The following is a 22,171-nucleotide window of genomic DNA, read 5'->3' as shown; positions in this document are numbered from 1 at the left end:
TCAAAATGATTCTCTATTCATTCAATACATAGGATTTCAGCAGGATCTACCCCAGTCTGCTGACATGCAAGCAGAGTAGTAGATTTTTGTAAAAAGCTTTTATAATTGTAAAGGACAATGTTTTATCAACTGATTGCAATAATGTAAATTTGTTTTAACTATTAAATGAACCAAAAATATAACTTATTTTATCTTTGTGAAAATATTGGACACAGTGTGTTGTCAAGCTTATGAGATGCGATGCAAGTGTAAGCCACTGTGACACTATTGTTCTTTTTTTTTTTTTTATAAATGTCTAATGATAATGTCAATGAGGGATTTTTAATCACTGCTATGTTTAAATTGTAACTAATATTGATACTGTTGTTGATAATATTCATGTTTGTTTCACTACTTTTGGTTTGTTATGTGTCGTGCGTGACTCATGTTTGTGTCTACTCTCAATTGCTCTGTTTATTGCAGTTCTGAGTGTTGCTGGGTCGGGTTTGGTTTTGGAATTGGATTGCATTGTTGTGGTATTGCTGTGTATTGTTTTGTTGGATTGATTAATTAAAAAAAATTTAAAAAAATAAATCGATTTTAAAAAAATGAGAATCGATTCTGAATCGCACAACGTGAGAATCGCGATTCGAATGCGAATCAATTTTTTTCCCACACCCCTAGAACCCACGCAGTCACGGTGAGAACATGCAAACTCCACACAGAAAGATTCCGAGCCCGGGATTGAATTCAGGACCTTCGTATTGTGAGGCAGACGCACTAACCCCTGTTCCACCGTGCTACCAAAGCGCTATATACATCTAATCCATTATTATTATTACTCCTTTTCGGACATGCTTGTAATTGCACTGTAAGCATGTTCGAAATAAACAGAAACTGTGCAGCTGAGATAGGCTCCAGCACCCCCCGCGACCCCGAAAGGGACAAGCGGTAGAAAATGGATGAATGGATGAACTGAAATGAACTGAACAAGAAGGGAAAAAAAGTTGAATCCGGGCATTTTGCGTCATCCAGTCCATATCTTCCGGGTTCATTTGGCGCCATTCCTGGCTTAGAGGAAGACGCCATACCAGGGTTTGCCTCTCGCTCGGCGGTCCTCAAGTTTCACTTCGGTGGTGTGCTTTTGTGTTGTCAGGCAGAACGAGACACTATCAAGCCGGGGTGGCGTGGGTCCTCTCTCCTCGTACATAGACTTCATTGTATTCCCCTCGTTTGTGCGTTTTAACCGTTCTCCCCGCACAACTATGTCGAGCGAGTCTGGATTCTCCAGCGAGGAGGTGCTGAACAGCCGCTTCCCGCTGCACCGGGCGTGCAGGGATGGAGACGTCGGCGCCTTGTGCTCCCTCCTTCAAAGCACCGTCAATCCGGCTGTCCTCACCGTGGAGGACACCTTCTACGGCTGGACGCCCATACATTGGGCGGCGCATTTCGGAAAGGTAGTGTAATTCATTAAGACCCATTTTCATTGACTTTATTTTTTTTTGGACGTGTCTCGGCCATTTCCTGATGTTCGCTTCCTCTACTGTTAGCTAATGAGCCGCCATAACTGTACGCAGACAATGGACTGCGAGCGTCGACGCCGGCTGGAACATACACGACATGAATAAACTCGATATACATTCAATAATGTTTGTTAAGTGTGAGACTGCACTGCACTGCACTGTGTGGCAAATAAGAAAACAGTATATGTCCGATGAGGCACGGCAACTTGAGAAAAATGAAGAAAAACCTTTTTCCAAATCTGCTAAGCCTACTTTAGTTATGCTTTAATGCAGATCGGGGGCCACATGGAGAAAAATGTACTCCCAAGTAGGCCGGACTGGTAAATTCATGGCAGATAACTTAGAAATAAAGACAAATTCAGATTGTTTTATTAGTTTAAACATAGAACAAGCACATTCTGAAAATGTACAAATTATAATGTTGTTGTTGTTTTTTTACATTTACATGTTGCGGTTAATAGTGTTCTATCTTTATTTGTTGTTATTTATACTTTCTGAATACGTTATGTGATAATGTTCATCAGTGAACTCCATCCACCCATCCATTTTCTACCGCTTATTCCCTTCGGGGTTGTGGGGGGTGCTGGAGCCTATCTCAGCTACAATCGGGCGAAAGGCGGGGTACACCCTGGACAAGTCGCTACCTCATCGCAGGGCCAACACAGATAGACAGACAACATTCACACTCACATTCACACACTAGGGCCAATTTAGTGTTGCCAACCAACCTATCCCCAGGTGCATGTCTTTGGAAGTGGGAGGAAGCCGGAGTACCCGGAGGGAACCCACGCAGTCACGGGGAGGACATGCAAACTCCGCACAGAAAGATCTCGAGCCAACTCATTGGTGTTAATTTTCAATCTATCAAGATAAAAAAATAATATCCAAATCAAATTACAGTTTGCTCATTTTTCTCGACTGGTGCACTAATATGTTTTTTTTTTGTTTTTTTTTAACATATGTAGCATAATCTATTGCGACATCTAGCGGACACATTTAGAACAGCAGTTTCTTTCGTTCAAAAATGTTGGCTCATTTTTACACTTAGCAAACTCATCCCGCGGGCCGGATAAAATCTGTTCGCGGGCCTGATCCGGCCCTCGGGCCGTACATTTGACACCCCTGCTTTAAAGGCAAGATGGTCATTTTAGTTCCAATAGTAAGCGTAAACTCTCACAAAATGAAAACATATTAGACCCAAATACTGCTGCTACTTAAAAAAAAACGCTAAACAAGTCAGTCTGTCTATTTAAAGCAGTGGTTACTGCTTATGCCTCATGAGGAGAAGGTCCTGGGTTTGATTCCCAGGCTCAGTCTTTCTGTGTGGAGTTTGCATGTTCTCCCTGTGACTGCGTGGTTCCCTCCAGGTACTCCTGCGATGAGGTGGTGACTTAGATTGTCAAGCGTTAGAAAATGGATGGATGGATGGGTGATTTTAATTGTGTAAAGGCCAGTGTGTTTACATAACTAACTACTTTTTTTTTTTTTTTTTAAACCTAACGTTGAAATACACAAAAACACACAATTGCATATGATGATAATATATACGTACCGGTATATATGAGGATGTTCACCTATTACTTCAGTTGCAAGGTACCCTTTCAGAGATGAGTAAAAGTTCTGACATTTTGCTGCATGCTTTGAATAGGAAAATGTGTTGACGAATTAAAAAAAAGAAAATTAAAAGCCAGCAGTCCAAAATTTGTTAAAAGGTTTTTTGTTTAACATTTTTCTATGATCCATCGTGGCTTTTTTAATGGTTCTGAATAGGACTTTTTGTTGATGCAAGGAACAAACGTTGGGTTTGTTGTAGTACATTTGCCATTTTAGACTAAATTCAGAAACAGAGAGGACAATTCCAAAATGTTTTAAAATTACACCTATGTTTATTTAACAATTGTTTAAACTTTCCAAAAAAAGACTGGACTGGCACAAAATCTCCCTAGGATCTTTTAAGGGTTAATATAAACCACACTTTTGGGAGGGGCAAGCTGCCTTATAAAGTAATTAAGTGCATACCAAAAGCAAGCATAACCTAGGATGAAAACTAATACTTTTTTTACTGACCTGATTGTAAATAATTAAATGAACTAATCATTATATTGTACATCAAACGTGTCTTTTTAGCTGGAGTGTGTGATGCGCCTGGTGCAGGTGGGCTGCGGGGTCAACACGGTGACTTCCAAGTTTGCACAGACTCCCACTCACATTTCGGCATTTGGAGGCCACCCCGAGTGCTTGTTATGGCTCCTTCAAGCTGGTGCAGACATTAATAGACAGGTACGTCACCACACAGAGAATGGAGAGTGACCACAATCATACAAATTGTTTCATATATTAATGGGAATGACCCAAGGTGATGTTATAACCCATGCGCTTATTTCATCCAACTGACCATTGACCAGGTGTTTGTTAGGAACAAGGTTTTATCAAAGGAAATTCATTTAATTGTTCAAACTAATTGTTATATTAGAATGTATAAAGTGCTTAACAAATGTGTTGGATCCATCATCCAATGTAAACCGATGATAAATGATAAACAGGCCGAAAACAGAAGCTATCGATACCTCATTTCGGTGCCAATAATGTGCAGGTAACAAAATGTAGCGTCTCGCCAGTATCACACAGTCTGATGCTCTTATTTAAATGTTATTGCCGACCTTAACATGTTAACAACAGCCCTCTGAAGTCTTCCTATTGGGCTAATTATGTGTATAATGACAATAAAGGCTTTCTAGTCTATTCTAACACCGCTAGCAGCGCTAGCCAGTAGCCTCAACAACAACATAGCACTTCCTTGTAATGCATCGATGACAATTACGGCGTGCAAGGTTGCATTCACGAACCCCCAGATTTATGAGCATCAACAATACATAATGTTCTGTATTGCTGTAGTTATTATGACAATTTGTAATGGATTTGATATCTTATTTTTGAATGTACTTGGTTACCATGGAATTTATTATAATTTAAGTATTTAAACTACAAGTCTGTTCGGCTTAAATGTCACGTTTCATAAAAATAAAATAAACATTGTTCTCGCCCAAAGTCAGCTAGGATAGGCTCCAGCTTACCCGAAACCCTATGGAGGATAAGCTGTATAGCAGATAGATGAATATGAAGACATTTTTTTCAAATAAAAAAATGCATGTTTTTCTTATAAGTACCATTTCGGGCCCTGTTTAAGCGCCAGCAAAATATTTTAAGTACCGATTAGGTACTAGTATTTGTCAAATTCTAAACAATACCCATCCCTACTCAACGTTCTCATATATCTTCGAAATGTTTTTATATGCCTGCTGTTTTGGTTAGCAACTGTCTTTTTAATGTGTGACTGGACAATAGTCATCTACGAGGTGATGTAATTGCAGTTGACTCATGTTTATATAAATGACTTGACTTGTTAAGTGGCATTTAAACTGTGGTATGTATCTATTATTTCTGTAGCGAACATACAGTATCGTGAGCGAAATGAGCATAGTGTTGCGACAGCTTAAGCTCAGACTGATCCCATCAAGGGGGATCATCTGACCATAAAACCCCCACAGGCTATTATTGCCCCTTGATAGTTGCATTTCTATTTAAACTTCTCTGAAAAGTGAGTCGTGCTCACACTACTGTGTGCTTACCGCCCTGTAGTATTTTACATAAACATCCTCAGGCACTAGGATTATAGTTTATGCTCCGCTACACTACTTAGAGAAATTAGATTAGTAGGTCACCATGACATAACATGCTGTCGTCACCATGACACTCAATAACACAGAGTGCAGACATTTTCTTTTTAATAACTGCCTTTTCTCTACATGTATGCTAAACAGGCCATCTTAAACATGAACATTTGTTTCATTTCCTGTCTGCTGAACAGTTGAACCAGACTGCCTCGCCTGGTATTTGAACATGAGTCATACTGGGTGTGTGTGTTTTTCCCCCTTTCCACTCTGTTGCATTTTGTATAATAATGTACAACTGTGTGTATGTGTACGTGTGTATGTGTGGGTGGCGCTGAAGTCTGGGTGAAAAGTTCAACACATTGCCTGCAGACTTTCACCCTCTTTGCATTATTTACTACATGACTCTCATCATGCTGGAAATGTAAAAAAAAAACATAATGCAGAGAGGTTGTTATTATTTATGTCATATTGCAATGTTTTTGTCAGGTGCAAGGCAAAGTATTGCATAATAAACACAACCAAAACAAGGTTTTGGGCAACGGAAATCTTATGTTTTCACTGCCAACAAGGGCTGCACGATTTTGAGAAAAAAACTAATTGTGATTTTTTTTCTCAAAAATTGCAATTGCAACTCGATTTGTGATTTTATATTTTATACACTAAAATTGCAAAAATAATGAGTGAAGAAATATATGTTACTTTTAGACTGTCAATCAACATATTATTGTCTCAATGTGCCACACATTAGAACAATAGGCAATAATTTCAAAAAATATTTGGCTTTATGCAGACAGACTCAGAGCTTTTGTCAACATCATGCTCTTTAACTGAATAAATATTCAATTAAAACTATACAGTGATTATAATGTAATGTAATAATGCAACTTGTATTTCTCATTACTGTAGAATTGTTTACCATTGTACTGTCTTTATCCTAAATGAATAAACAAAACATTTACTCATTTCTGTGTGCAAAGATTTAACCTAAACAGATATTGAACATCTTAAAGTGCATTTTGTTTCCCAGATGGAAAAATTAGGTCTGACGTTGTCTTTTTGTTTGCTATCATGTGATCGCGACGGCATATTTGCTCATTTGTCCATGTAGATGGGGCCATATCGCCCGTCCGATTTGAAGCTGTTTTACCTCCTAATTTGTGTTAGTTACCAGCACATCTCACCGGCTAGTTGCAAGACTCTCTGTAGTGTGTGCGTGCGTGCGTGCGTGCGTGCATGCGCGCGTGCACGCGACGCCCCACTTTCGTCTCCGCCGAGACAAAGATTGTTAATGACTGAAAAGAGGGGTCACTCTTCACTGTCCAATAAACACGCTCAGGTGCTGAGAGCAATGCACTAAATAAGACGTCTGTCTTCCTGTTTCAAGCAAGGAACGAACAAACGCATGGCTAAACAATTCTGATTGGCCAACGTGTCTGTCACTCAAATGCCGGTCAGCAGCGGACAAAAAAAACAAAACCTCAGCATCTTGCAGTTATTAACCGCACTAATTAGAATCTCAATGTCGATTTCAATTAATTGTGCAGCCCTACTGCCAACACTGGATCTGCACAATTTTGGGGAACAACCTAATTGCCATTTTTCTCTCTCTAATTGCAATTCAATTCGCAATTTTTATATTTTATACATATGAATGCATAAAACTGTGAAAATACTGAGTGAAGGAAGACATGTTACTTTTAGGTGGTCAATCAACATCTTCTTTGTCTGAAGGTGCCAGGCTTTAGAACATTATGCAAGAATCTGCTTTCAAAAATGTTTGGCTTCACAGACTCAGAGCTTTTGTCTACATCCTGCTTTTAAACTAAAGAAATAACCGATAAAAACTATACATTGATCATAACATAATGTAATCATAATATATTATATTAATTCAAGTAGCTATATAAAAGGATATTTCTCAAGTAAATACCTTGTGGTTATCTTAAATAAACATAAAAATAAAATGGACTCTCATTTCTGTACACAAACATTTAACTTGAAGATATTAAAGTGCATTTTTTCCCAAGTTGGAAAAACAAGGTCAGGTTGTTTTCCAGTTGCAATCATTGCATTCTTGCACGTTCGCCCGTGCTGATGGGTTCATATTGCCCATCCGAATTGAAGCTGAAATATTACCACAACGGGAGATTTGGCTTTGTAATCATATTGTTTCCTTTTAATTTTTGTTACTTTGCGGAACTTCTCACTTGCGAGTTGTGTGTAGGGAGGCGAATCCTGTATGTGTAAGCTTGCAGTCCTGCTCTTCGCTCACAGAGACAAAGATTGTGAATGAATGTAAACAGGGCTTACTGCGTTCAGTTAATTATACTGTTAAATAAACTCGCTCAGGTGCTGAGAGCGATGCACTGAGTGAGACCTCTTTCTCATAGCAACAGGCAGCAATTTATCGATGCCAGCAAAGTAGTTCAACTCCTTGTTGACTTATTGACTATTGGCCCAGGCGTAGTCACCATCAAAACATTTTCTAAGGTGCAAGTGGTGTTATTAGCGTACTCACTGCCTCCACTGCACAGCACACAAACATTGCTGTTTCCTTAAACATTTTTAATTGGTCAGAAGGCAAAGGACGCAAGGCTCAACAATTCTGATTGGCAGACATGTCTGTCACTCAAATGCCGGTGACCGCGGAGGACAAAAAACCCTCTGCCTCTTGCGGTTTGGTTATTGCACTAATTAAAACCTAAATGTTGGTTCGATTAATCGTGCAGCCCTAGCCAACCCAGTATTTATTTTGTGCCATTATGTCCCAACAACAGACAATTACTTTGCTGTTCTGATGTGTGACAATCCTTGACAATTAACATTGTATTTTTAATAGGTTGACACTATTAAAGTCAAAATAAGACAAGTATATTTGCTCTTAAACTAGGAATTATATGTTTTCATGACTTTTGTGTAAACATGTCAGTTTAATGCTGACTATTCATTAAAGCATACCAAACATTCCATATTGACTTGAAAATAAGACGACATTGCCTGAAAAAACCCCAAATGTTCAATCTTTTGAGATGCTTTTCTTCCAGCGGCTGCAACTCTTACGTGTGTGTACCGTAAGTGGCAGTAAGAAAAGCTCAGATTCATTTGGACATAAGTCTTTTGGTGCCACCTGTTAGTTTGCATGTATAAACCTACCGACCCTGAAATATAAAATGGCTTGCCCTTCTTTCCAGACTTTTTTCTCATGGTAAAATGTGCTGTCTTACATGTGGCTCAATACGGTCTTACCTCGTGATTCTACACAAGTGCATTTAAAACATTTAAAAAAAAAAAAGCATACCGTGATGCCTGTCAAGTGTCAACTGATGTATTTAGGTTTCTTGTGCTAGATCTGATGAATAGTTTGTGTTGAGGTTTAGGTCTGTAAAGTAGGTTCATGTTTGAAGTGAAATTAGTGAGGTTGTCATCATAAAGCGCTGTTGTTTATCATAGGAAACGGCAAGTGTCTGGGCTTGCACTCTAGCTCTATCTAGCGCAGACATGTGTTTCTATGTTTAACCCGCGCTGGCCTGTTTATCTCTCAGGACTATGTGGGCGAGACGCCCATCCATAAGGCTGCACGTGCAGGCAGTCTGGAGTGCATCAACGCTCTCTTGGTACAGGGAGCAAAAGCTGAGTAAGTCCTGTGGTCGATGTTGTGTCAGCTCATTATCTCTTTCCCTGTCTTCTCTCTCCCTACTGTGTACGTACAATGCCTTTACAAGGGCTCGCCACCAAAATCAGTGCAGCGAAGACGTTTCGATAGAGACAGCGAAGATCCGAAATTACCTAATGAAAAATGATCTAGGACGAAATGAATCATCTCTGCTAGTTAAACACTGACTCACTCTGGGGTTATTTTGGGTTGTATGTGCTGTTTTCTACAGGTCAGTCTTTGTCTAATTTGACCCACAGGCATGTATTTTTATGGACACTGGCCATACCTGCCAACTTTTGCATTTGGCAAAAAGTAAATAAAATAAAACTAAGGGAAATACTGTAAATGTGGACTTTGAAGTTTACACTACACACAATGCATTACTTTGAGTTTGAGTTTATTTCGAACATGCATGCATACATCAGTTTCTAAAATACTGAAGTGCAAGATCGTGTTAGTATTCTGACATTTAATACAATTAACGCAATGTCTGCATCTTATATGCGTGTAAACTGCATATTAATATAAACAATGTCAGCAAATACACTGGCATACTAGTAGTGCCAATTAAACTGTAATATTAAATCATCTCGTGCAGGGTTTCTTCACATCTGCAATGACTTTGGCGACCAAGAGAAGAACTTAACGATCGCAACACAAGACAGGAAGCAGATGTGGTACTTTTAAAACGTTTCCAAATAAGAGTTTGATGCTTAACTGGCATCGTCAAATCTATTTGTGGTGGTCTAAATCTTATCCAATCAATAAATGTATGGGGAACAGTGCTATTCATATCGGAACAGTACAGGACTCTTAAGTCTTACTTGACCTGCATAAAGCTTTGGATAACATTTTGAACTTTTAACAATCGTACTAGAATAAAAAGAAGCTCACCACAGTAATATTTAAACAATAATACGCTCCAAAAACAAGCATGTGTGAGCATAAGTAAACAGCTGACGTCTCATAAATCGACGAAGCAAAGCTATGTTTTTGATAAGTGACAGCGCATATCGCCAGTTGGAAGCTTGTGGTTTGCACTAGCAGCTAATAATAGCAGTGAACTCAACTGTCTGGACTTCACTTGACTCAACCCTGATGTCTGGAAAGATTGGCTCAAGCGCTGAGTGACTGTTCCGTTTTTATGCATCTTCAGAGGCATTTTCCCCAAATTTGCGGTCGGCTTCCAAATCGTACAATTGTTGGATAATTCAGTTGCTCAACACTCGCATGTTATTGCGGTTTAACCGAGAAGTGTTTCATTTGGTGGTGCGCCTTTGAAAAGGTGTTTCTTCTTTTTAAAAACATTTTGTTTATCATTTAAATAATTCTCATCAAGTTGCCTTTTGTGTGAATAACAAGACCAAAATATTTTATAAACAAAATCCTTTGTTTGCATTTGGTAGGCAGTTGACCCCATTTGATATAAGAGAGTGCTAACTATTAAAAAAAGTTGATAATTAACTAATTTTAAGAGGCTTTTTGAGCCCTTTGCTCAACCATAACAACCAAACACAAGGACAGCTTGATGAAAATGTTGATAAACTGTTGTTAACTCAGTAAGCCATGTTGCATGATCTCTAGTAACTAGAGTGTGTGTTTATTTAACGTTTGTTTTGGTTAATGTCTTACATGCAGTTTTGACTGCATAACCAAATGCACATTGCACTTCATTAGGAAGTTATTTAACTGCCATAGCTATGTTGCATTGTATGAAACTGCATTAATAAACACAATATAATAGCTAGAATACAAGACTTGACCAGGGTGTACCCTGCCTTCCGCCCAAGTACAGCTGAGATAGGCTCCAGCCCCTCCATGCGACGCAAAGAAGGACAAGTGGTAGAAAATGGACTGATGGCTAGAATGCTAAATATTACATCAGGAGTCTGAAACTTTTACTATTAAGAGACATTTTGCCACCTCTTCCACTAAACAAAAAAAGTATCAAGCCACAAAACACACCGCGGCTTGTAAACTTTTAAAAGTGGTCATATTTTTTGTTTTACAAGAAAAAACAACATGTCAATGTGAAATTAAACTTTCTTTTTCTCTTTTCTTTTTTGGCAAATATTTATGGTTAGCTTACCCAAAGGGGGTTGCACACTCGAAAAGCTGAACTGAACACATAGGCTTCCAGTCTCTTTTACTTGCCTTCCTTGCACCTCAGAACTCCGCTGGTGTGCATTCACAAATTTCACAGCCTCAGTTGGAAATTATAGAACTTTTTTCTTTTTTTTTAATGGTAACTTTTCTCACTTCGGGGTTTAAAAAAAGTCTGAGGGAGACACAACAAGGGCCAGAGCTGAAGTTGCAGACCCCTTTTTAAGTACCGGTAGGTCATTGTCTGTGACTGTTATAGCAATTTAAATGATTTTTAAGGAAGGCGTCGTCATATAAGCATAAGAATGATCAAGTATAACATGAACTATGACAACCTACCATTTTCCTGGCACCCGCAGGATATAACTACGTTTTAACTCTACTATTGTTTGCCTATTTAATTTTTTCATTTAATTGCAATTTTCATTTAAAATAAATTACTAGTTAAAAGTATTTTTATTTTATTGAATGTGTAAAAGGATAATGCTGACCTTATTTTTTAAATATTACATTCTTTATCCGAAGCTTATATCAAAATAAAACATTCCGTTTGCAGTCCTATAGTCATATTAAAAAGCGATGTCACTAAAATCAGACACATAAAGCACCTTCATCTTAAGCAGTAATGGATAAAATATCACACATCAGTAAATTATTTGTTGCTTGTTATTTTGAAATGACTTTAAGAAAAATACTGGTTACAGCTGTATTTTTAATTATAGTTTTTCAGGATGGTCTTTTCATGGCACTCTATCCCCGAAATATGTGTTACTGCACATTAATTCCTCAGTTAATTTTTTTAATATATCTGAAATGCAGTTTCATACCTGTGTAACCTGCTGTGCAATGAGTTTTTCTGACATTGTGCATCCGTAAACCCAAATCAACCAGGGTGTGTTCCAGTGTTCTTTCTGATGGTTAACTTTTGGTTTATTTAATTTGTTGCACTAAATGACACGCCTGAGTAAAAAATATTTAGACTTGACAAACCAACATTTCTGTTGATAAACTTTATTTTTTGAAATTTGTTATATATATATATATATATATATATACACAGACACACACACACACACACATATCTGAATTTGAAACTGTTATAAGTTGAAAATAAATAATTTATTTTATAACATCAAGTGACACGTGTCAACTTTTATTCAGTGGTTCTGATGGATAAAATATTTCATTGAAATGAAATCTTTTTTTTTTTTTTTTTTTTTGCATTATTACCTTGTTCTAAATGTTACTTTTAATTGTCCATGGAACCCCTGGTTGTTTTGGCTACCTCAAACTGCTTAGTCTAAATTAATTTCCTGAATGCTCCAATTTTTTTGCAATGTACATTTGGTTATGAACTGATGAGTAAAGTATAAGTGATTAAATGATGTTGTTTTTTCCCCTCCCTGTAGATTACAGATTTTGTCTTTAGTCTCTGTTATTATTATGAAGTTATTTTTTAAGGGATAATGTAGTTGGGCACAATCTAAGGCAGGCAAGTTAGCTGGGAATGAGGCTCATGACAATCTAATATCCAATTTTAGAAGTAGTAATAAATACATTTAAATTTCATATTAATTCTCACCCTTTTTGTCAAAACTGTTAGTTTATGAGGCAAGTACTATATTAGTTATTTGACATATATGGAAACATTTCTTAAATATTCACAAACGCAGCTACATAACTTAAAAGTATTTTTGCCGCAGAGATTCAATCGAATGAATGGTTTTGGCTTAGTTTTTACATCAAATGCCATTGCAAACTGTAACATTGGATAAATGCATTAGTCAATAAGCACATTGCTCTACAAAATAAGTTATCTCAATACACAAAATTTTAGGTTAAAAGTCTGCTTTCATTTGCTTGTAAATTGTCCCAATAATTCAGCACATCTACATCACTTAATCTTCATAACTTATTCTTGAATGCACCTTATCTCCCCACTTGCAACTGACTGTCATTATGTGCCAAGAAGAAAAGAAACTCATCTCTGGACCGTCAATACTGCATCAATACTTCTCCTGAACTCCTGCTTTCTTCTTCTTCGTCTTGTTCCTGGCACCTCTTCTCACCATCCAAACCAAATAAGTGTGTATTTGCAAAGATAAACGCACAAGGTGTACTCATTGTGTTTTTGTCCTTTAACAGAACAAAGTGAATAGAGAATGAAACTTCCTATGCATTCTTCGCTGCTTATGCATTCTACTCTGCTTTAAGGTGGAAAATATTCCCCCAACAGAATTTTTGTACAACATTTATCTTCTTTCGATCCATGTTTCAAATACTTTTCATGTGGTTCTGGACAACCGCAATAAAATGTCCTTTCTTTCTTTCCCTTCAACTTTTACAGTCTCACTGACATCGTCAGATGCGTTCCTTGATTTTGGACGGCAGGAGTCAGCTGTCCTTTCAGTGTTTTCTCGACCATCATATTTGGGGTTGGGGTCCTATATGAAGGTGCAAAAAAAAATTCTGTATAGCGCCAGATCGTAACAGGTATTATGAGGATACCATCAGGATTGTCCTTTTTTAAAACAAACTAAAAAGCTTAGTTTTTACATATTCAAATGTTATTTCCGTGTCTACAAGAACGCGTTTTTACAATTTCTACTCAGCTGTCTGCATTATTAAATGGAGTCTAGAATAAAGTCTTTATTTTAATTGTAGATTAATTTGAACTATTTTTATTGCTTTGTGTTACTGTAAACGTAATGTGGACTAGCTATTGCAATACAGTAGATTACCATGCACATATACGTGTTTGTGTTAGTGTATCAATTATGTACCCAAGCCTCGATTACACTCAGTTAAATAGCTGAACCCATTTTACTCAGATAATCTGCGAGCTAGTAAGTGGTGACCATTAAGTAAGAAAGCTGCTTTAAAAAATAATTCAATCAGTATATCTCTAATCTTAAAAATATGGGCTTGTCCCTACATTAAAAAAAATCTTGCATCAAACTTTGTATAAAAAAACTAATAAGCCCCACAAAGCTATAAACTTATAATTTGTTTGAAATAGACATTTTATTATTTAAAAGTACATATTTACTGTGTACATTTGTCATCTACTAATTTATTAGAAATCAATTTGATTAGGTATTCAAAATGTATTTTTTAAAAGTTTAAAGGGTTTCAAACACTTATAATAAATGATAACACTTCAAATAATGTCTAAACATATTCATATGTAATATTAACCTCATTAGACTAACAATTGATATGATTTTCTGTTAGTTTAATTTGTCATGAGCCTTGGGATGGGTAAAAACGTCCTACAAGCCAGCTATCAGGAGGCAGAACAGTGTTGGGAGGTTGCAGTCAGGGCTGAGTGCAGACACAAATATAAGAAACTGTTGAGCTTAGCATTATTTACTGACCTATTAACTGTATGTAATGGTAACTATCATCCTGTTGCAATGGTTCTTTATACACTGTCATGTCACTGTGCCAAATATTTTTTAACTTCATGCCAAGAAATGTCTTTTAATATTGTTCTGTCACAGTATATTAACCTGATACAATTTCCTAGTCTTTGTTTATTGACCTCTAATCTGTGTCACCTTTTCCTTCATGAAAGTGACAATAAGTTACCATAAAGAAAAAAAAAAGAAAAGTTTGCTCACCTACTGAAACAGAACCGAACGTCTTAATTGTTTTGCAGCCATTGAGATGGAAATGACTTGGTTTTTTCAAGTAATCCTAGAAAAGGGGGAGCATAGACACTGCTGAGTCTGCCCCGTTCCCTGGGATAGCCGCACTGTTGTGGCTTTGAGTGTTCTCACTATCGCTTCCTATCTACACACTGGCAAACTGTTGAGGTATTTCTTGCGGTGATTGGTTTTAATGCTAGGTTTTTTTGTCAATGAATCACTTGAACTTGAACTTTTTAGACCTGCATGCTTTGCTTATTATCCATGTATCTATTTTTTAGTTTTTAGCTTGAGATTTATGTTTTTGTTAAATGTTATTTTGTCAACTAACCATAGGAGCCCTTTATATGGACAGGTTTAATCACGTGAGTCCCATGTCAAAGCAGTAGCATGACAATAGGCTGCCTCTGGGAGGTTAGACCATTTAGTTAGAGCAGATTTATGTGCCTAGGACTGAAAAGCAAAGCATACCAGGCATTTAAAAAGAATTAACGCTTCCTTTTTTTAAATAATCAAATCAAACAAATTAATTGAAACATTGGAGATGTCACATCACACCGAAGGAATACTTTTTCATGTTTTACATCTTTTATAAATGTGAATGCAAGCAGCACTTATTTTACTTAAAATTAAAATCCGGGACTATTTAATTGATGTCACTCTTTATCATTAGTTTAATAACTTCAAGGACTTGTTTTACTTTAAATTCAAATCTAGTACTATTTAATTGATGTCACTCTTTATCATTAGTTTAATAACTTCAAGGACTTGTTTTACTTTAAATTCAAATCTAGTACCATTTAATTGATGTCACTCTAACTTAGTGAGAAACTTGCACACACAGATAATTTTTGTTTTACCTCAACCTGTCTAGCAGAAACACTGTTTTTCCTTACACTGAAAGTATGAATCTGATTGTGGGCATGCCCACTTATAAATAAACAGAAGTGCTGTATTCCTTATAGGGAGCGATGCGCTGCTGGAATTTAATGCTGGAACGTAGAAGACGGCCTTGGGAACGAGCGGTGGAATGATATGACATCATAGGACAATAGTACACAATAGTAGTGGCAGATGCCAAAATGGTAATTTTAGTTCTAAAGTGCTACTACAGGCAGGCCAATATGGTTTGCTCACAAGCACGACATAGATAAAGATTTTACATAAAAAGCTGTATTCCTTGAGAGTGAGACAACTACATCTACCTGACCAGAAAAAAAACGCTTTAAAATGCAAATTATCTAATTTGACCAATTTGTTGGAAGCGTTAATTTGAAAGGGGGGCGGGTGATGTACAACAAGTTATTGTGTGATTTTAATTTATTTATATTTGTTTCTTTAAAATGTTTCAAGTATTAGTTACTGAAAGGTTTTTATAGAGAAGAAAAAAAACAAGGGCAACCAGTTTTATTGTGCTGGAAGTCATCACATATTGTGGAAGTCGATGCCACTTGGTCACAGTGAAACAACAATCCTTCTGACCCAAACATATTTTTGCATGTCATTCATTCAATTATATAACTCATACATTGCAGTAGCGTGCTTGGTAGCGTTTTTGTCTATTTTGTATGCAGCATTCTGGCTGTTCTCCAGCGCTTCCATTTAGTTGACAAAGATTTTGCTGTTGCGTGGAGAACACACAGAGCTCCACATGAAACAAAAGCAGTATTGTTTCGAAAATGGAGAGAATACTGCTCATTAATCTGCATTTACCTCACAGTTAAAATATTTTCTGTCCATTAAGGGAGAAAGTATTACCTGCTACAACAAAATAGTAGACTATAGTTTTTAAGTTAAGTTCATAATAATGATTATAATGATGGGTTTTACTGCCAAGTGACATCGATTCCACAGAAGACGCTGATCCAGTCTCCCAGAGTTGTTTGCTCGCTCATTATTGCACACAGAAAGTCTGCTACAGAGAGGCGTGATTAACACAACAATGCACAAAGGCACGCTTGTTTATGCCCTTTCATCTTCAAACAAGATGAAGAATTCATCTTGAAATATCAATCTTCCCAGTCAAGATTTGTTGAGGATACTTGAACATCGTCCTGCCGTATCATCCTCTTTTGTTCATTCTTGGCTTTGCCCAGAAGATGGACTCTGTTTTTTGAACTTCACTTGAAGAAATTCTGAAATCCTGCTTTGGCCACATGGCATTCTTTTAGCCACTTTATTAATAGTGTAGGTGTCTTCTTTCGTCCATTGTGACCTTTTGCCTTACAGACTGACTTGAAACACTTCAAATACTCCAGATCTCTGTCGTTTGCATTTGGACTTGGAGATATCCTTTTCATGCTCCACCTCATCAGTGTCACTTTGGCTGACATTTAGCGATCTTATTCAATATAAATTCTTCTTCTTATGACATTGTCTGCTTTCTCATGTCAGATCCTGTCGGGCACACAAGAAACATCTGCACAGATTTTGTTGCTTTAATCCCGTCTCTCAACCAGCAGACTCTTTAATATTAAGAATCATTCATTTATTTGAAAAGATGATGCAAACGATCCAAAAGGGATCCGTCATCATCTGTCATGCTGATGACAAAGGCAATTACTTTCATCGTTGTACGTGTCTTGTTTGTGAGTTTGCCTGATGAGGTGTGTATGTGTGAGTGTGTGTCTTGTTGTTTTCTTTATTTGTTCACAAGGAAACGTACAGTAAGCCCTGCTGACACTCAATTTTTCCCATTGGCACAGTGTGAGGAATGCCAGTGGGCTGACCGCTGCCGACCTGGCCCACGCCCAGGGATTTCGAGAGTGCGCCGAGGTTCTCTCCAATGCCCAGAACTTCCAACAAAACATGTCTCAGTTCCATAACGGTGCCTTTCTCAATGGCATCACTCAGAATGGGGGCCACGCTCATCCCACTATCCAGGGCCGCAGCTTCTTGAACGGCATACCCAACAGAAAGCGGTCATTTGATGAGCAGGAAGTCAACCCGGTGAAGAAGGCCAGGCCTAATGGTGAGTGGTTTCGGCAGGATAAGTGACATGTGTTTTACTCTAAATACTCAGATTAGAAACAGCTTGAATATGAATGCAAATTGGATATCTGCCAAATGTATGTACCCAGACAATATTTTGGGTGATGTCAATTCAGGATCGATTCTTGCAGTGCATTTGGTAAAAAAAAATAATATATATTTTTGGAAAATTAAATTAATCGATTAAAAATCTGAATAAATATAAATTGCGATCCAGATGTGATTTTTTTTTTTAGCACCCCTACTTAAAAAACAATTCTACATAACTCACAATAATGAATAACTGCACCCATAAAAAGCACTTACAATGCCTTTCAGGGGGCGGGACTATCCATCTATCTATTTGTTACCGTTTGTCCCTTTTTGGGGTCGCGGGGGGTGCTGGAGCCTATCTCCGCTACATTCGAGCGGAAGGCGGGGTACACCCTGGACAAGTCACCACCTCATCACAGGGCCAACACAGATAGACAGACAACATTCACACTCACATTCACACACTAGGGCCAATTTAGTGTTGCCAATCAACCTAGTGGAGTGTGAATAGAGAGATGTGCTCAGGAAAAAACAAAGTGGAAAGAGCTGAGAGAAGATGAGGGTTTTTGCAATTATGTAAAAGTGAGAAAACAGACATCGTGGTGAAATGTTTGCGCTGTAAAACAGCTGACATTTTTAAATATGCATATTTAAGAGCAGCAAACCAGCAGAAACAAGGCAATGGTCATTTTGGCAGCTACTGCCATCTTAGTATATGTCTGACTTGCATAACAAATGTTTTATTCAAATGTTTGTGAGGATATGTTAGCAACTACAGTGTTAACGAGTTGTTTGTACACCACTCCTCCAATGAATACCTTTACAAATGTGTATATGATAAATTGTTGAATACATTGTCACTCCATGTGTCATATTGTATCAGTATTTTTGTTTAGTTTGGTCTATTATCTATTACATGGTTCATGTTCATTTGGTTAGTTTTTTTTCTTTTTAACTATTTAAAAAAACAATTAAGTAATATATAGTGACAGTGTTATGTGCATTTATAAGAAGAAATAATATGTAATTCCCCTAAAAGTCGCATTGAGGCTAGAAAGTGTTTTATTCAGTTACTCAATTCATTAAACAAATTAATCGATAGATTACATGATTACGAATATAATTGATAGCTGCAGCCCTCTGAGTTACCTTCAAAATATGAGTTATAATAATAATTCAATATTTGGCAGCCACAAGCAAATGTGCAGTTGTGTAAAGTATGTTGCAGCCATACAAATCTGTACAGTCTAAAAAATCTAAAGAACCTAACTATGTAGGTCACTTTCACATGTCATATTTCTTGACAAAAATAAGCAAGTTCTAGTTGAGTTGTATGTATGTATGTATGTATATATATATATATATATATATGTATGTGTATGCATATATATATGTATATATAATATTATTATTATTATTATTATTGAGTTAAGCTCGGAGCCCCGTCAGTCCGTTCTATCTAGCTTTTTTGTTTTTTCCCCTTTGTATGACACTCAGTGTTTGGATTGTATCATGTACTGTACAGTATGTGGTTTGTTATTTTTCTTTCTTTAAAACATGGATGGAGTACAACTTAGTTACACTATTACTCCAGCTGTTTTCTACTGTCTGAAATTATTTAAAATACCTTTCATAAATCGAAGAAGAAGAAAATAACAAATCCCTGCAACACTGGGTAAAGCGCCACAATGCCAGAGTTGTTTTTTGGCCTTACAAATATATTAATGTACACTTATTAGTTACACATATATTATTTTTAACAGTACTGTATGTTAATTATTGTGCTTGTGGAACTGCATCATATTGAGACGCATCTCTAATTTCCTTAAGGTCTGGGCATGCCGCTTGAGATGCAGAACGGAAACGAGCCACTGTGTGGTGCCGGAAGCACCCAGATGGAGGGCATGACCATAGAGTTGGCATCTACTGTAACCTCAGGTGGGCCACGACCCTTTGCATTAGGGTTGAATGGGGTGGCACCAGCAGAGCACGGGTCAGGGCCCATGGATCAGTGTGAGGACAGGTCGAGACTCGCTACTAAAGAGCTGGAGGTCTTCACTGTGGCATCCATGCAGACACCATGTCGCTGCACCAACTCTTATGCTTATTTGTAGACAGGGTGTCTGTGTCTGTGTGTGTGTGGCACACTAATAATATTACTATTTGTCTTGTATATATTTTGCTAATGTCAAGCTGTTTATTGTATGCATAAAGACAGAGTGCAGCAGCGGTTATGTGCGTGAAGGTTTATCTACGTTTCTAATTATTCCAACCATATAGCTAAAATGAATATGTTCAATTGTACTTAAGACATTTATCTAATTATACTGGTAATTTTCTCAGCTTCTTTGTAAAAAATACTTATTTGCACAATTTTATAGGACATTTTCATCTACAGATTTAATTATATGTATGTCCCTGTCGAGTTGGTTGAATGTTGCAAACATGTATTTGTTATTCCAGTGTAGACGTGTATTGCTTTTTGTGGCAATGTTGTTCTTATTGATGCATTTTACTAGCTTCTATTTGTGCTGATGGCTACAAGCAACACTTGACAGCATAATTACTATCCATATAATGTATTATAGCTCTAAAAAAGTGTTTATTTAGGATTATACCCCATGTGATTAAATATATTATTCCTCAGGTATTCATTTAGATCAGGGTCCTGACACCTGTCTTCTTTATCAGGGAGCTTTTTTATAAAGTCTTCCCAGGTCCACACTTTTGATACAACAGTTACTCTTGAGGTTTTACCGTATTGATCCAAATATACCACCAGGCATTTTTTTTCCAAGACTTGTTTTTGGACAAGTAAAAAAAAAAAGAAAAGTAAATCACATTTTTTATGTCAGTGACAGAACGACAACACATAAATAAATAAATAAATAAAAAAGTTTTAACAGCGTTATCGCTAAATTAGCATCATGGCCCCTCTTTGAGACATTTTTCAGCCTCTCACACCGGCATCTCTCCAGGTCACCTGGAAGAAATGCTCTGACTCGTTTGGGGAGAGGTTTACATGTACACATCTACACCCCCAACTATAAAATGACGGGGGTTTTTTCTACAAATGTTATTGTATATTCGGGCTTGTACGATATTTAGCTTTTGTAATGTTATGTCATACTTGATCAAAGGCATTTGCAGGCCACACCGGACCCACGTCCCCCTGATTTAGGTTGTACTCTCCCTTTTATGAAGACATTAGAGCGCTCTCTTTAGTTGCTACAGTTAAATAATAAACCATTGTCTAATGCCAAAGCAAATCCCAACATAAACGTGGCGCATGAGGTTTAAATAATTCCGTGCCACTTCTAAAAAATGAGTCCCTAATGGTGTTAAAGGCTTCTTTTTTTTTCTTTTTTCTATGTCTGTGTTCGTTTGGACTCCGTGTGCTTACATATGTTACACAGAAATGTTATCATTCAGTAGCTGTTTTCTGGAAAGTTGTCTTGTGTTTCTACATTTGCCTTATTACTTAGTTGAACATGGCACTGCCGTTATGAGTAAACGGATCGTTTTGTTTGTACAGGTGTTTGTTTTTACCTGTGTGCCATTGTTGGAGTGCTGAGCAGATTAATGATGTAAAAATCATTAAACTTTGATCCATTTTGTACATGGTACTGAGTTTTTCCTCTTGCTTTCCCCCTTTTTAATTGTGTCCGAACACCGTTATTTCAACCTGCGCCTGAGTCTTTCCGGCTTACGGCGTCCTAAAGGATCCTTTTCAAAACTTTGAACCGTGAGAAGAAGGTAGTTCACTGTGTCATGCAGCGCTCCAACCGGGAGGACGTGACCTATTTACAAGGAGGTCTGGGGGTCAACACTCGCAGGGACAAATTAATGATCCAACTTGTGAGAAGTGTTGAAATCTCTTTACTAAAGACTTGATTATTTTTTATGTTATTCCCATCTACGGAATCAGTGCCCCAAATGATTTTGCACGCTCATGACTCTTTCTGTCCCCCTCCCCTACCAGTGGGCTTTCCTTCAGTCGGTCAGTGTCCGCCCCAGCTTGCGTTTGGGTGCGAGGAAGAAAAGCAACGTGACCCAAGCTCCTACCACAGGGAGTCACCTGAGACGAGCCAAGTGGAGCACCAGAAGTGCGTGAACGCACAGCAGTTCTACGACCACGCCTTCTTCAGCACCATGCTGCTCTACCACGGAGCCTAAAGTGTCCTTCATTTGCCTTACAAAAATAGTCATTACTTGTGTCTCTTCAAAGGCCGGCCCATTTTCTTTTTGTTGTTGTAAATAACCGACGCAGACGTGGGTCTTAATTTGTGTTGATAAAGCGATTGTTTATGTTGTTTGTAATACTCGAGAGTGAGTATTTTCATTAAAGCACTGCCGACGCTCAAAAATGTTTGTTTTTCTACAAAGTCATTGGCCACACTAAAAAGGGGGGAACATTTTTCTGTAATTCAGATAAAAACTCAGACTGTTACAAGAAGATGTGCAAGACTTGATTCCAACTTTTTTCTTTAGATTCTTGTATAATGCCAACTTTTTCCTCACAAAATTTCAGTTTAATTGCAATCTAGTGTTGTCCCGATACCA

The 22,171-nt window shown here is 37.5% G+C and overlaps 1 protein-coding gene across 2 annotated transcripts; it reads left to right on the top strand.

The window, feature by feature from the left end:
* The first annotated feature begins 1,026 nt into the window (after positions 1-1,026).
* Positions 1,027-21,975, top strand: ankrd10b (ankyrin repeat domain 10b). 2 transcript variants are annotated; one of them, XM_061971114.2, is made up of 7 exons: positions 1,027-1,436; positions 3,630-3,782; positions 8,719-8,810; positions 17,290-17,359; positions 17,438-17,555; positions 19,439-19,546; positions 21,591-21,975. In XM_061971114.2, exons 1-7 carry the CDS (start codon positions 1,245-1,247, stop codon positions 21,782-21,784), a joined length of 927 nt encoding a protein of 308 aa, XP_061827098.1. In that variant the 5' UTR covers positions 1,027-1,244; the 3' UTR covers positions 21,785-21,975. The 2 variants fall into 2 exon arrangements, with proteins under 2 accessions (XP_061827098.1, XP_061827097.1); XM_061971113.2 differs by having other exon boundaries at positions 1,030-1,436; positions 17,290-17,555.
* The last annotated feature ends 196 nt before the right edge of the window (positions 21,976-22,171 follow it).

Source organism: Nerophis lumbriciformis, linkage group LG13 (assembly GCF_033978685.3).
Source record: "Nerophis lumbriciformis linkage group LG13, RoL_Nlum_v2.1, whole genome shotgun sequence".
Lineage (NCBI taxonomy): Eukaryota > Metazoa > Chordata > Actinopteri > Syngnathiformes > Syngnathidae > Nerophis > Nerophis lumbriciformis.
This window is presented reverse-complemented; position numbering and strand designations above follow the sequence as displayed.